This window comes from Ammospiza nelsoni, chromosome 2 (genome assembly GCF_027579445.1).
Source record: "Ammospiza nelsoni isolate bAmmNel1 chromosome 2, bAmmNel1.pri, whole genome shotgun sequence".
Classification (NCBI taxonomy): domain Eukaryota; kingdom Metazoa; phylum Chordata; class Aves; order Passeriformes; family Passerellidae; genus Ammospiza; species Ammospiza nelsoni.
In genome coordinates this window covers 31,270,343-31,285,553 of record NC_080634.1, presented here as the reverse complement: position 1 = coordinate 31,285,553, position 15,211 = coordinate 31,270,343, and the positions used below count along the sequence as shown (strand labels likewise).

The 15,211-nt window shown below is 50.9% G+C and overlaps 1 protein-coding gene across 4 annotated transcripts; it reads left to right on the top strand.

Moving 5' to 3' along the window:
* The first annotated feature begins 610 nt into the window (after positions 1–610).
* Positions 611–13,336, top strand: ZYX (zyxin). Of its 4 annotated transcripts, none has more exons than XM_059466309.1 (10): positions 611–631; positions 4,287–4,547; positions 8,235–8,434; positions 9,422–9,514; positions 9,814–10,320; positions 10,632–10,773; positions 10,858–11,027; positions 11,185–11,363; positions 11,624–11,744; positions 12,140–13,336. In XM_059466309.1, the coding sequence occupies exons 2-10, from the start codon at positions 4,298–4,300 to the stop codon at positions 12,248–12,250; spliced, it is 1,773 nt and encodes a 590-aa protein (XP_059322292.1). In that variant the 5' UTR covers positions 611–631; positions 4,287–4,297; the 3' UTR covers positions 12,251–13,336. The 4 variants fall into 4 exon arrangements, with proteins under 4 accessions (XP_059322292.1, XP_059322291.1, XP_059322290.1 ...); XM_059466308.1 differs by lacking the exon at positions 611–631 and adding an exon at positions 887–1,064; XM_059466307.1 differs by lacking the exon at positions 611–631 and adding an exon at positions 3,761–3,836.
* The last annotated feature ends 1,875 nt before the right edge of the window (positions 13,337–15,211 follow it).

Here is a 15,211-nt window from a genome sequence, read left to right as displayed (position 1 = left end):
GTACTGAAAGGTACCTGTGTTGATAGATAAGTCTTGGGAGCAGACAAGCCCCAAATCCCCTGAGCATTACCAAATACAGTAATTCTCCAGGGAACTTGCAACAGTAGGTGTATTAACCCTGAAATTAACGCCAGATTCCAAAGTCAATTGCAATGATTGCACAAAGCACAGGAAATATCTTTATTGGTGTTCCTCCTTCGTGAGAGGCTCTGAAGCAGGGAGAAGCAGCAAAGGCTGGGGTTGAAAGTCACGTTTTGTTGGGCTGGGTCAGGTTGTCCCTGTTCTACAGCGGGCTGAGCCCCCAGCGAGCACTGGGATAAAAATAAAAGCGATGTGCAGCGCTGGCAATCCAACAAAGCAATTCATGTGCATAGTGTTTGATATAAACCAGCTAATAGTGTTTGCCTTGCAGCCAGTACGAGGAGAACAAGTCGCTTTTCTGCACGGTGGAGTCATCTGATGTTTGCTTTAATTTCTGGCAGATCGGGGTAGCGTGAGTCAGATGCTCTCACAGCTGGCTCGGGCGGGGAGGAGGCCAGCAGGGACCCTGACTCACCAGAGCCGCCGCATTCCTTCCCAAAATCCAGCTCAGCGACTGGAAGTGAAATCGCGGCCCGGGGGCAGCTCCAAGGTTAGGCGAGGCGGGAGGAGCGGGGCTCTCCGTGCGGGGGCCAGGCAGCGGGCCCCAGCTCCGGGTGGGCGCCGGGGCAAACCCCGACAGACGCGTCTGGCTGGCGGCTGCCGGCGGGCACAGCGCTCGCCCCCTCCCCGCCGGCGGCAGGGCCCAGGGCCGCTGCCCCGGCAAGCCCCGGCCCCCGTTACCTCATTGCCACATTCCCCAGCGAGTGAGCTCAGCTGTGCCGCGGCCTCGCGCCTTTTATGGTCAAACAACTTTGCCTGGGCGAGGCTTTTTTCGCGAGTTGGGAGGAAGCGCCGGGGCTCGGCAGCTCCTCCGCCTCTCGCTGCTGCTGCTCCCGGCGGGCGGGCCGGGGCAGCCGAGCAGCCCGGCCCCGACAGCCGCAGCTACTGCCACTGCCGGGGCGGCACTTCCCGCTGCCCCTCAGGTGAGTCCCTTCGTTCGCTTGACGACAAAGCCCTTGCCTTCTCCCCGGGGGTGGTGCGGAGGGTGCGGGTTTCCTGCCGCTCCCTCCCGCACGGCTCTGCGCCTCGGACACAGCCCTTCGCTCCTGGTGCTGGCTCGGGGTGGGGCGGTGGTGCTTGGCCCTCCACAAAAACAATCAGGTTCGTGTGTATGTGTGCGTGTGTGTATGTATGTGTGTGTGGTGACTTTTCTTCCCTGCCGGTGGAATGGAGGTGGACTCGGCGCTCCCGCACAGCCCCAGCAGCGGGGGAGAAGGAGGGGGTGCTGCTGCCGGGCTCTGCTCGGGACAAGCTCTCTTTTGTGTGAGCTTGGATGACCGAGACACCTCGCTAGCCTTTTTCCAGATGTGCTCGAGAGAGGAATCTGGGGCCCTTTGTGCATGAAATTTGCCTAATTTATGAGTTTCTGGCTCCCTGGGAGTGCCCTGAGAAAGTGTTTGCAAAGTCGTGGAACTTTCTAACGTTTTAAATATGCTTGCATAGCTTTTTGGAGTTTTTCTTCCCTCCCTTGCGTAGGGAGGAGGCAAGCCCAGCATCTGTGAGAGAAGTTATTAGCTCCGAATAACCCCCTCCCCCAGCCCGGTTGCTCCGAGGCTTTACCTTGCAGCTTGCATAGCTGATAGACTTTGCTCTCTTTGAAGCTTTGTAACTTTGGGGCAGGCTGGGAGAACTCTCTGGATGAAAAGCAGTATAACTCCTGAATCCGTTTAATCTGTTCTTAATATTCTTGCTTGTTTGTGGGGATTTTTTGTTTTGGTGGGGGCTTTTTGTTTTGTTTTCTTTTCCCCCCCTCTGACTCCCCTCAGTTGGGAGGAAGTTGGCCGATGGAGAAGTGCAGATGTGGTGTGCAGCTGTAGGGGCTTCCAGTGTGGCTGCCGCCAAACTGCTCTTACCAACAGAAGTGAAAAATGTCACTTGACTGTCTGCTTCTTCAGGTTCCTCCTGCTTTTGCTACCCCAGGAATGGAGCAGAGCTGTTGAGAGTGGTGTCATGGCATCAAAGTGAAAGCTGTCTAGACGTATAACAGGTGGCAGACCCACCATGAGTCCTGGGAATTGACCCTCTTGCTAAAGGAGGTGTCCCTTGGTTCTGTCCTCCTACTTCTTCCTGCTGTCAGAAAGAAAAGGTGTATGAGTCAACTTAGGTATCCTGCCTTTGGGGGCATCTTTCTTCATAGCTCCACTTGAGTCATCCTAAATGCTGTTAGAGCAAGTAGAAAAATCTCTCCCCTCGGGGTAAATGTGAGGATGAGAAAGATTTGAGATTACTTCTGTTGGCGTGACACTCCCTCTCCCACAGCTCTCCCAGACTGCGCCACAGGACCTGTGTGAGCTGTGTGTTTCTGGTAAGGCTTAGATGGCATTGGCAGCACCCCAGGGCTGGAGGGGGTGACTCTCTGCAAGGCCAAGCTTTCTCAGCCAGGTTGGTCTGTGTGGGTGGACTGATAGCCAGCAGTGAGGATGAGCAGGGGCAGCTGCAGGGTGGAGACAGCCCTGAGCAGCAGGTGCCCTAAGTGCGACACAGCGTACCGGGAAATGGGCTGCTTTGGGTTCAGGGACATGGCAGGTGCTGGTTGCAAAGCCAGTGGGTTGTTTTGTGAAGCAGCCAATGTCCTCACACTGTGTTGACTAACCCTGTGATTAGAAGTGACATTGTCACTGTAGTGTTCTGCTCATAATCCTGTCAAATCTGGTAGAGCTACTGCCAAGTGGTTCATTACACCCTAGTGAAATAATGGAGTAGGAGGCAAAAGTCTCTAAAGAAAGGCTGGAGGTGTTTTTAACAGCTTCTGAAGCTTGGTGAGAACTGCAGAATGGAAGGGAGTTGGTCAATCCCTTCTGACTGGCAAGTCTGATGACCCCTAGAAGTTTGGAGGAATGAGGACAGACCTTGCTAATTACTCTTCTGCCTTGGCCCTTTCCAATTCTGAATCCAGGGGGAATGCTCAGCACAGCTTTTTGCCTCCTGCTTATTGTTGCGGCCTCATTCTCCTTCCGAAACTCCCAGAAGAGTTGTCCAAGTATGCATCTTATCAGCACCGCACAAAGGGAAGGAAAGGTTCAGCAGCATGGACTTTGTTTGTCTGTGTTGCCACACGCTTGTGACCTGGGGAGGCTGGGACAGGTTGCTGCTGTATTGTGCCACACTGCACCGAGCCGTGGGAGCGCTTAGGACGGGGCAGGCAGTTCTTAGCAGCAGCCAGGGGTTATCGGGGCCGGGCGGATGTTTGTGGCACCAGGGCTGTCTGTGGCAGCAGCTGTTATTGTCCGTGGCAGAGGCCGGCAGCGCGGAGGGGCGCTGATTCGGACATGCCAACGCGGAAAGCTGGCACGGAGCCCCTGTGCTGACGGCAGCCCTATTGTGCTGGGGTGTTAGGAGGGCTGTGGGCATGCCAGGCTTTACAACAAAGCGTCTGGCTCCGTGGGGGCTTCTAGCACGGGTGAGCTTGCTGGCCTGGATCGCGGGACCGGGGCAGCCGTAGGGATGCGCCTCTCCTCGGGACAGCCCCGTTCCCCTCACAGCCGGCCCGGCCGGGCACCCTGCGCTCGCTGGGCCCGGGGCTCGGCCCCGCGGGCGGGGGGCGGCGGCATCCGGGGAGCGCTTCCTGGCGGGGGCGGGGCGAGCGGGCGGCGGAGCCCGGCCGGGGCGGGAGGAGACGCAGGCTGGCATCGCCCAGCTCCAGAGAGCCTCTCCCGCCCGGCCGTGCGGCTCCGGCGGCATGGAGGGGCCTGGAGGTAAAGGTGCGGGGTGCCGGGGGAGAGGGGCATGCCACAGGCTGAGCTCGAGAGGAGCCGGCTGGCGTTATCGGGTAAAGGGGGACAGGAAAGGCTGATTCCTCTTCTGGGGGCATCCTTTGGGGTGCGGGGGATCACCCTCCTTCGGGTCACCACAGGTGCAGGGCTGCAGTGCAGTGGAAATCTGGGTTTTCTCTGTTGCAAGAACCCATTTGTGGTTAATGCCATCCTGAGTTGAAATGGTGAAGTGTGATGGCTCATTCGAGCTGTCTGCAGTTTCTGTTCTTCCTTTTTCCTGTGCTGGTCTTGTAAGTGCACTGCTCAGGCACCTCAGCCTCTGGCCTGAGTTAAATTCCTCTATCCCTTTGTTTCACATACTCTTCTCCATTAATTTCCACTCTGGCCCAAGGATGATTTTATGTGGGTTTCCTCCCTCTTCTCCCCTGCCAGGTGCTGAGAAGATGGCCTCCCCAGGTGCCCCAGGGACCCGCATGACGTCCACAGTCAGCATCAACATTTCTACGCCTTCCTTCTACAACCCACAGAAGAAGTTTGCACCTGTGGTTGCCCCTAAGCCCAAGGTGAACCCCTTCAAGGCTGGGGGTGCGTCAGAGTCGTCGCTGCCTCCACCTCCTGGTCCTGGTGCCCAGCGTGCTCAGATGGGGAAGGTGGGGGAGATTCCATTGCCACCCGTGTCTATGCTGGCAGAAGGTAGGTCAAGGCTGGCGTGGCAGATGTGAATATGCATTTCTGACTTCTCAGGGTGGGAGGTTTGTAGCTGGACTGAATATGAGAACAGGAGTGTAACTGCTGCAAGTGATGGATATTCTTGCTGTAGAGACTAGCAGGTTCCATAACGAGACAAATGGATTGGAAAGAGGTCTCAAAGTACATAGTGTCTCCATTAGGAAAGGAGGGAGGAGACTGTCCTGCACTGCACTGGTGCTGGAGGAGGGATGCAGTGGATTTTTCACAGTATTCCCTGGGTGCACAGTTGTGTAATTGCAGTCAGTTTTTGGCCAGCGTGTCTGAGAGCAAGTATGTTGCAGAGAAGTTGACCCTGATAGTGATGAATCACTCTGTTCTCCTTGTTGTTGATTGGTCCCAGCTCTTAACTTAACCAATAAGTTGGTTATCTCTGACTGTCCTTCTTGTGGGCTCTGCAATTGCTACCTTTGATGCTGGAAAAGAGAGGGAGAAATAATTGCGTGAAAAAATAGTGGCAGGGATGATAAACAGGAAGTGAGACTCAGAGTTTAGTTTGTATGGCTTGTACAGTTGGTACTTTTTCCTAGTGGTTTGGGTTGGGTTTTCCTGTGTAGAGGGACTTCTTGTTTCACTGTGGTTTTCTTACTTCTTTCTTTCTTTCTTTCTTTTTTTCTGTGGCCTTTTTTTGTTTCCTGCAGTGGTACAGTGGGGTTTTTTGTTCCTTGTTTTGTTGCCTGGTTGGTTTTGTGTCCTTTTAGATGCAGTTTAGAGGCTGGCTATGTTACTCTGTAGTTTGAGCATTTGGTCAACATGGGGCCACCAGAAATTTCTGTAGGGACTGTTTGCTAATGCTTGATACTGCCTATTTCCCCAAGGCTCTGTCGAGTAAAGGGTGTGCCTCAGTCAGGATACACATGTTCAGAGAATGCTAGCTGCTGGTTTAAATTTCTTTTCTTTCACTGTTTAGCAGGGACTTGCAACACTGATATTTTCCAGGTTAGTGTGCTAAGTTGGTGGGCAGCTGACCTGATGGTAGGAAGACTGGTCCTGTGCTTGCAGGAGAAGAGTGATTAAGCCATTTTTCCCATTTCTGAAGTCACAAGGACATGCTGGTGCTTCTGCCTCCTAAAATTGTACCAGCAAGGTGTATTTCTTGTATGTTCTTGGCTGGAGTCTTGTGTCTGTGGAAACCAAGGTCCCATCTTAGGACTTATCCTTTTCTGCTGTAGTTGTCTGGATTAGGGATGTGACTGTCAGAAGGTCTCAAACTGACACAAATACTGCCTGAAGTAGATGGATGGATGTTAAAATTTACTTTTCAATATAGAGTATGAGTGGAGTGTTAGGTGTTACTTGCTCTGCTTCTCCTGTTGTTAAAGTGGGCATTATGGAGTAACTAGACAGAAAATCTAGCAGAAGAACCATTTGTCATAAGCTGCTGTGTCATCATTGGGTAAGGACTGCCAGCAAGACAGCTGATGCACAGACGAGCCACCAAAACTCAGTCATGAGAGAAATGCATCTGATTTGATCCTCCTCTGGTGCATATCTTCAGTCCTTCTGTGCCTTTCTTACACACTCCCCAAACAAATGTAGTATGATACAGAGCTGTAGCAGTTGGACTGTCTTAAATGATAGGATGGCTGAGTTAGTATTGCTGTAGGAATGTTATATTTAGTATTGATTACTCTGTAAATCTGGTGTAACAACTTCGTGGGGAACTTTCTTGTCCTGTGAATAATTCATAAAACAGGCTTTTAGTGCATCTGGAGCAATGTGACAGCAAATCAGAGTTTTGTTTCTTAGGGTTTCGATAAACCAAAAGGCAAGCACGTACAAGCTTGATCCCAAACTGTAATTTCAAAGAAAAAAAACCAACATACTATTACTCCCTCCCCCAGCAGAATTTCTGCAGCACAAGAAGGCTTGCTTGGAGGAGGTGTTGCATACCAGGGCAGTTTATGCATTCCTCAGGCTAATAAGATTTTGCCTTTCGTTTTCTAAAAGGGCAGTATCGTCTCCCTTAGGTTACAGATGAGAAGTCCTTGTAAAGCCTGTTGACAACAGCTGGATATAAAGATGAGACTATTTGGTTACTGCTGGTAAAAGCTGCGCTTGGAGTAGCTGCAGTGAAAAGTTTGGTCTTTCACTCTACTGCTTATTGGGGCTAGCTGGGAAGAGAGGTGGGTGTCTGGAAGAAGGCATGTGGAAGTTACACCTCCTCATCTTCAATGTTCTTTGCTGTGTGGTTGATAAGAGGATGCTTTCTTCCCTACGTGGTGAAGGGAAGAGGATTCACATTTATTTGTCCGTGTTGTAGTAGAAAATGGTTGGTTTTGCCTGTTATGCATCTTTGGCAAATAGGAATAGGTAGAAGCAGTGGGCTTTTTTAGAACACGGAGGTGCTCTGGTGCCTTGCAGCCTGCTTAAAAGGATTTTGGAACATTTCTCATGTCATAATGTCTGTTGAGTGTGAAAACATACTAGCCTCAAAAATCAAAGCTGGTTTTGCCCCCCAGAAAAACAGGCATTTCAAAGATTGTTCATACACATAAGGGGTAGTTGGTCCAGCTTGCTTTTTTCCCCCCACTTGTTTCTTGTAGTGCTTACTATGCTGCTGTGAGATGCCAGCTTATTTTTGTGTGAAAACACAGTCTCTCCAGGGTGTCTTGGGTTGTCCACTGGCATTCCATGTTTGCTACCCTGTGTTCAGTAACCTGAGCCAGTTATTGGCAAGAGAAGGGTGTGCTGGGGACCAGGGAGTGAGACAAGGAGCAAATGAGACAAATGAGGAAGGAATGAGACAAAGAGCATAGCGAGATATATTTCCCAAATGTACAACAACTCTGCCCAGTGACTAGTAACAGCAGCTACTGAGGACAGATTACATCATTATGAAAAGCTTTGGACAAGGTGAAAAACAGCTTGTGGAGTTCAGTTGTCCTTGATGGGTGCTGAGATCCCATTGGTACAGGGGAACCAATGTGCACTCCCTGCCCAGAAGGCTGATGGAGTCCTGAGCTGCGTCGAAAAGGGTGTGACCAGCAGATGGGAGAGGGATTCTGCCTCTCTGCTCCACTCCTGTGAGACCCCACCTGGAATGCTGCTTCTGGCCCTGGGGTCCTCAGCACAAGAAAAATGTGGACTTGTTGGAGAGAATCCAGAGGAGACCACAAAGCTGATCCAAGGGTGGGAGCGCCTCTTTTAGGAAGACAGCCTGAGAGAGCTGAGGTTTGTCAGCCTAGAGAAGAGAATGCTCTGGGGAGAACTTATTGTGTCCTTCTACTATCTTAAGGGGATTATAAAAAAGAGGGAGATGGAGATTTTATGTGTACAGATAGTAAAAGGACAAGGGTTTTATACTGAAAGAGGGCTGGTTTAGATTAGATGTCGGGAAGAAATTCTTTACTCAGAGGGTGGTGAGGCAATGGAGCAGATTGCCCAAATAGGTGGATGCCCCATTTCTGGAAGTGTTCAAGCTCACACTGGATGGGGCCCTGAGCATCCTGATTGAGGAGTGGTGTCCTTGCCCATAGCAGTGAGGGCAGAACTAGGTATTCTTTGAGGTCTCTTCCATCCTAAACCACTCTGTGATTCTATGATCCTGCTTGCTGCAATACCTTCAAGAACCCTCCTGGCTAGTAGTAAGAAATGATCTGAAGTCGCTTTTATTCTCATTCTTCCCCACAGACCTGCCACTGCCACCTCCTCCTCCACCTGGGGAGGATGCAAGCTTCTCCTCAAACTGTGCATTTCCACCACCCCCACCACCCTTTGAAGAGCCTTTTCCACCAGCCCCAGATGAAGCTTTTCCTTCTCCTCCTTCTCCACCTCCTCCTCCTCCACCAATGTTTGATGAAGGACCTGTGAGCAAGGTTCCTGCCCCACAGGTGAGTGAGGTCCAAGGAAGTGTGGTGTGTGTGTGATGCTCTGTGAGGTGGGACAGCTTCTCGCTACTGTCTGAGCTCAGCAGCAGGAAGCCCTGAGAACCTGGGAAAGCAGGAAATGCTACCAGCCACCCGACCAGCACAGTTTAGGGTCAGCTGGCTGGGCCACAGCTCTGAGGGGAAGGACCTGGGGTTCCCTGTTGACAGAGAGTTGAATGCAAGCCAGCAGTGCTCCCCTGTGGCAGTGAAGGCCAGCCACACGCTGGGCTCTACCTGGGAGAGAAGGACAAGGACAGTGAATACTCCTCCCTTCTGTGCTGGTGGGGCTGCATCTTGGAGGACTGCATCCGGTTGGGCTCTTCATTATAACCACCCCTCTGGAATGCTGAATGAGAAGCAATCCAGTCAAAGGTCACAGCAGCCTTTGGGGTTGGAGCAGAAGAGGCTGCCAAGGCAGAGGTCTGACTGGAGTCTGCAATACCTAAAGGAGGGCTGGAGAGAAGACAGATTGTTCTTACTCGAGCACAACAAGGGACAATGGACAGAAGTGGCAAGGGAAGTTCCCTTTGGACAGAAGAAAACCCTGTTCCACTCCAAGGGTGGCTCATTGCTGGCATGTGTGCCTAGAAAGACTGGGGAACCTGCATCCTTGGCAATGCTGTGAAATCATCTGTGTGAGGCCTTGAGCAGCCTGGTGTTGCTTGGGAATTAGCCTTGCTGTGAGCAGAGTGTTGGACTACAGATGTCCAGATGTCTTTTCCCACCTAAATCTGAGAGCTTCCTTGGGCTGTGCATTTTCCCACTGTTTGTAGACCTTTGAGACTGTATCCTCTTCGTCCTCGCCAACTTTTCATCCAGTCAAAGCAAGGAGCAGATCTGTACCAAAGTCCAAAGTATCAAAATGTGCTATTGGAAAGAAATAATACACCCATTTCTGTGGCTGGTCCATAACATGCTCTGCTCCCTTTTTCCTCACGGATGGCTGTGTAGGTACGTGGCAAGATGAGCAGCGTTGATCTTGAGATTGAATCACTGTCTGTAATGTTGGATGACATGGAGAAGAATGACCCCTTCAAATCCCGGGTGAGCTGTCCAGAGTGTTGCAGGTGGAAGAGGAGGTGCCTGGTTTGTTGAACAGAGGTAGTGAGAAAGGTGCTACTGAAGATTAAAATATGTGGATAAACCATAGCACACAGGTGTTGGTGAAGGACTGGAAAACATGGATCTTGCAACTTGTCAGTATTGCTAAACATGTCAGTGTGGAAACCCCTCGTGTTCTGGGTCTGGGATAGCTGCTGGCTGATTCACTGCTATAGATGGCATATTTTCTCTTCCACCTTGCTGATACCTGCCTGTTTTCTCTCTGCTGCTTCTCTTTACAGATAACTCCGGGATCCACAGGTTCTCTGGAGAAACCATTGGCCCCAAAAGCCCCTGTGGAAATACCATCTGCACCCAAAGATGCTCCTCCTTCCTTTCCTTCCAAATTCACGCCAAAGCCAAGTGGAAGCTCACCTTTCAAGCCCCCTGGGGTGGATTTGAACCCCACCCCAACCCCATGGGCAGCCCCACAGCAACGCAAGGAGCCCCAAGCACCAGTCCCCCCACCCCCTTCTCTCCCTTCTGCTCAGCCTACCCCTAAATTCACCCCGTCTCCTGTTGCTGGCTCTCATAAGTCTGTGTCCAGATCAGGTGACAATGTTCCAATGGCTCCCTCAAATTCTACGAGATACCCTACCTCCCTTCAGACTCAGTTCACAGCCCCTTCACCTTCAGGCCCATCCTCTCGGCCACAGCCCCCCAGTTTCACCTATGCCCAGCAGAGGGAAAAACCCCAAGTGCAGGAGAAGCCATGCCCAACAGAACAGCCTGCTGCTGCAAGAGACACGGTGAGGGAAAGAGCCCTGGGACTGGTGTCTTTGGGCAGGCACACTGGGAGTGAAACTGGGAGGATGAGGGTGGATCTGCCCAGGCTGTAGAGAGGCTGTTACCTCCTCTGAAGGAGAGATGTAACTATGGAGGTTGTAGTGCAGAGGGGTAGGGCACTTCATGTGAAGGTGGGAAGAATCAAGCACAGTGGATGGCAGATTGTTCCTAGAGATGAACAGAGAGGACCTATAAAGGCTAGGGAAATAGGTTAATTAGGGACAAGGTGGGAGGGAGTCTGTCTTTCGGGATTTAATGTTCCCTCTTCCTGCAGCATAGACCCACAGGTTCCAATGCAGACCCACCTAGGGGGAATTCCTGTCTGACAATGAAGGAGGTAGAAGAGCTGGAGAAGTTGACCCAGAGACTAATGAAGGATATGGAGCATCCACCCCCAGCAGAGGCTGCAACTTCTGGTGCGTGCTTTCAATGGACAGCAGTAGGATCGAGACTGTGATGGGTTTTCATCTCTCCTGATCCCTTTCCTCTTCCATTGACAGAGCTCTGTGGCTTCTGCCGGAAGCCCCTGTCACGAACCCAGCCAGCTGTGAGGGCCCTGGACCGCCTCTTCCACATGGAATGCTTCACCTGCTTCAAGTGTGAGAAGCAGCTGCAGGGGCAGCAGTTCTACAATGTGGATGAGAAGCCCTTCTGCGAGGACTGCTATGCTGTGAGTCACTGGGGTGAAAGCTGCTGGAGGGAACTGAGCTCGCTGTGGTTGTTCTCTCTTGCTTTCCCTTCCTCCTTCCATCTTTGCCTTCTGTGGTGTAGCCTCACAGGGGTGGCAGGTTGGATTCATGTGTCTTACTTGTTTTCCTTGGGCTCAGAGCACCTTGGAGAAGTGCAGTGTCTGCAAGCAGACCATCACAGACCGGATGCTGAAGGCCACTGGTAACTCATACCATCCCCAGTGCTTCACCTGCGTGATGTGCCATACCCCCCTGGAAGGGACCTCTTTCATTGTGGACCAGGCTAACCAGCCTCACTGTGTGGATGACTACCACAGGTATGGAGAGAGCACGTGCATGTGGTGTATGAGAGAGGGCAGATTCCCTCACACCTGCTTCTCTTTGCTGCAGCGTGGGGGTTGGTTGCCCATGTCATCTGTCAGACATGAGGTTAAAAATGAGTCAGCAAAGTGTGAAGATGTCTTTCCACCTAAACATTTATTATTCCTCTGCTGCTAATGCCACTGAACAGCACTGAGAATCTTCCCTTGAATGTCACCATGGTGGTCATGGTCTCCTCCATGGTTCTGTGTTGCAGGAAGTATGCTCCACGCTGCTCAGTGTGTAGTGAACCTATCATGCCAGAGCCTGGAAAGGATGAGACAGTGCGTGTTGTTGCACTGGAGAAAAATTTCCACATGAAATGTTACAAGTGTGAGGTAAGCCTGGTGGCCCCATTCCTCCCATGTTTCCTGTGCCCATCACCAGCAACTGGACACCTTTGCTGTCTAGGCTGACCCAACACTGAAGTTGTTTTGAAGGAATCTGGAATGTTTTTGAAGCATGTTCAGAAAAAGATTAGACATTCACAGGAATGAATACAGGGACTGTGCAGGGTTGTTGCATTCCATAACACTCCAGTACATCAGCTGTTTTATAGGAGGGGAACTTGATGGAATTGCTCTCCCCTCAAAACAGCATCTTCCATTAGCACCACCAGGGACAGAGCAGTGGGCTGTGAGCGATCCTGACCCTGTGGGGGCATTTCTTATGTCCTTGAATGCCTTCATCTGTTCTTGGTCATCACTGAGCTTCCTCTTCTTTTCCTGTTTAGGACTGTGGGAAGCCCTTGTCCATTGAGGCAGATGAGAATGGGTGCTTTCCTCTGGATGGGCACGTGCTGTGTATCAAGTGTCACACCGTTCGCGCAAAAACCGCGCGCTGAGGAGCTCGGAGGGGGCATTCCCTCAAGATCCCCGCACTCAGTACTCCTCCCCTCTCTGCAATCGTCCTACCCCTCTGCCTGACAAGGCAGACTGCTACCAATGGAGACTATGCCAGCACAGTTTTTCACTCATGTAGGATTCACTGCTCCTAGACTTCACTCTGCACACCCACCAAGAAAGGACCTCTTCTGCGCCGCTTCCTGGCCACAGCGTATCCCAGGCTGGGGGCTGTCATCAAGGTGAGTGCACAATCGCTGTTCCCTCAAGACTCTGGAGGAGAAAGATCAGCCCTCCACCACCGCCTGGTGGAAGAAGCAAGAAGGGCCTGGTGTCAGGTGCTGGGAAGGGCTGAGAGCATTCTTCAGTTCCATGGAGCCAAGAACGATGATTTGACTTGAGAAGGTGGAAGCCTGCATCTGGGCACCACTTCTGTCTTTTATTTTATATCTTGTGACACCTCATTATCAGGATGTCTTCCTCTGCCTGCTCCCTCACCTGGGTTTGAGTGTGGAGGCATAAAGTAGTCGGAATCTGTTACTGTCGCTGGAAAAAGCTAACTTGCTATAGCTTTTCTGTCTCTAATGGATTTTACTGGTTAACTGTCTTGTCTTCTTTTCCCTTAGCCAGATTAAACTGGCAGTGTTTGAAATATTACTCTGTTTCTGAGTTTGGAAGCTTTTTTTAAAAAAAAATCTTCTTCCCCTTCCCAAAATTAATTGTTTCCCAGTGTGGTTTCTGGACAGCCAGGCTGGGAACCAGAGTAGCAAAGCAGTCCAAAGAATGCATGTTTACAAATAGAAACCGTCAGAAGGACGGGCAGCACATGGTGAGGAGGCGTCTCAGTGCGTGGATGAGGATTCAGCAGACTGAGGAATGTCTCCTGTTCCAGTAGGGTTTCTTTCACTGCTGTCAGTGAGAGCCGCAGTGTAATTTGTAATTGCAATGTACTGTCTAGCTCTGAGCGTTACTGCACCGAGCCCCATTTCCTGAACTAGAAACTGTCTCAAACTGAACAAACATTTTGAATAACAGCACTGTCCAACCACTGTTTGCATTCAATAAAATGTGTGGGTTTTTTCCATTAACCTGTGTCTGCTGTGTTTGTTCAGCCACCCATGGGAGTTGCTGTCTTTGGCAGTAGAGCTGCCATTGCACAGCTTTTTTATACATTGCCAAGTGTATATAAGGCTATTCCACCCCGCCTCCAGAGAGCAGGAGTCTGAACATGGCCTTTCTCTCTCCACCTCTTGGTCTCCTTTCCAGACTTCTATTTTCTGTACCTGAAGAGTAACTCTTGTTTAAAACAGTGCAAGACTGCAGTTCAGTACAGCAATATTGTAGTCTGCTTTACATATCACTCAGAGATGGGTATTCCAGTGAGATGGAAGTGGATTGTAATAAAAGTGCACTTTGTTTGCTTTGTCCCTAACTATTGCCCCTCAGAAAGTGTTTGTGGTTTATGGTTCTAAGCATGGTATTGTGATGGTCCCTGCAGATGAAACTTCTCTTTGTGGTAAGCACCAATGTTTCTACATTTCAGAGACCTGAAACCTACTCTTGATCTCTTGCCAGTTTGGGGAAGATCTTTAATGACTCCTTGTAAATTGATCCAGTAAATGTCTTGATGTTTTCTGTAGAATGAGTAGAGAATAAATCATCCATTTATTTTTCTTACTGTAGTTGTTGCTAGTTTGTAGGCATTGTTGTGAGAGGCTGTTTCTAGACCATGTTATCAAAAGTTTGTGCCCACAAACACCAAGAAGTGCAGGGAAGAACAATGCTGGGATAGAGAAGCAGTAATTCTGCTCCTCCCAGAACTATCAGAGCACCATAGCCTTGGTGTCTGGGTAGGAGACCTATCCAGTGGAGTTAATAGGATGGGATTACCTTGTGGGTTAAAGGGAAGTTTCCCCTCTGAGGGGCATGGGATGTGTAGGGGGAAGATCAAAGGCAGGAAACAGGAGTGATCAAGGATGGGAAGTGCCATGGGGAAAAACTGACAAGAAGAAGGCACAGGAGGAGGTGGCTGCATGTACACAGTACACTTGTCTGGCCATGCCCTGTGTGTCATCAGTGCAATCTGTCCTGCCTTCATAGTAGCATTTTTGTTGTACTCTGTATGGGATCTATTCAGTGCAAGTGGATCTGAAGGCCAGCAACTAGACAGACCTGAGTGCATGTATCCTGTGTGGGTGTGTATGTCCTTGTGTTACTGCCACAAAATCAAGTCAGAGTAGCTAGTGTGTAAGGTAAGAGATTTGAGAGCCAGGACGTGGTATGGCTGTGGGTCTGGCTAAATGCTGTGAAGACGTGTGGGAGTGAGCTGCTCAAGCTCTTAGGAGCCACTCGTGGGTCTGGAGACCAGCTGAAAGAGAATTTGCATCTGAGTGTGAGGACACTGGGAGACCAGGGAGTCCTGGAGCCAGCTGCTGGCTAGAGCCAATGCCTAAGGCTAACTCCTGGAGGGCCCCAGGGTGTGTGTGTGTGCATGTCTGCATGGGCTGCAGGCCTTGAGGATTTGCTTATCCTGGTGCCAGCAACTGAGGAGAGCAGCTCAGGCTCCAGGGCTTGGAGCCAGCTGCAGGATGGCTGGTCTTGGGCACTAGAGGGATCCATTGTGTGCTTGTATGTGTTTCCCTCTAACAGGTTCATCCTGATCAGCCAGAGCTGGGAAGAGGATTAGGCTGTTTATGCTGTGCTTGCATGTCTGCTGTGCTCTCTGCCTCCGGCCAGTCATGCACAGTGTGTGCGTTTATAGACATGCACCCATTATAGACTTGGGGATTTTCTGTGCATGAGTGCCTATTGGGAATACGTGCTCAGGCTTGCTACCGGCTGTACCCTGAGGACATGGAACTGAACAGCCTTTTCACTACCAGGCCAACTGATTCAGCAGCTTCTAACACTTGAAGCTGGAAGGGACCTCCCTGCCTAGAGCAGGGTCAACCACAGCAGGTTGC

What these genes read in the sequence shown, in the direction of transcription:
- ZYX (XM_059466307.1), top strand. An exon ending in CGTGTCTATGCTGGCAGAAG is followed by an intron (nt 4,548 to 8,234) that starts GTAGGTCAAGGC and finishes TCTTCCCCACAG; the next exon opens with ACCTGCCACTGCCACCTCCT. An exon ending in ATGACCCCTTCAAATCCCGG is followed by an intron (nt 9,515 to 9,813) that starts GTGAGCTGTCCA and finishes TTCTCTTTACAG; the next exon opens with ATAACTCCGGGATCCACAGG.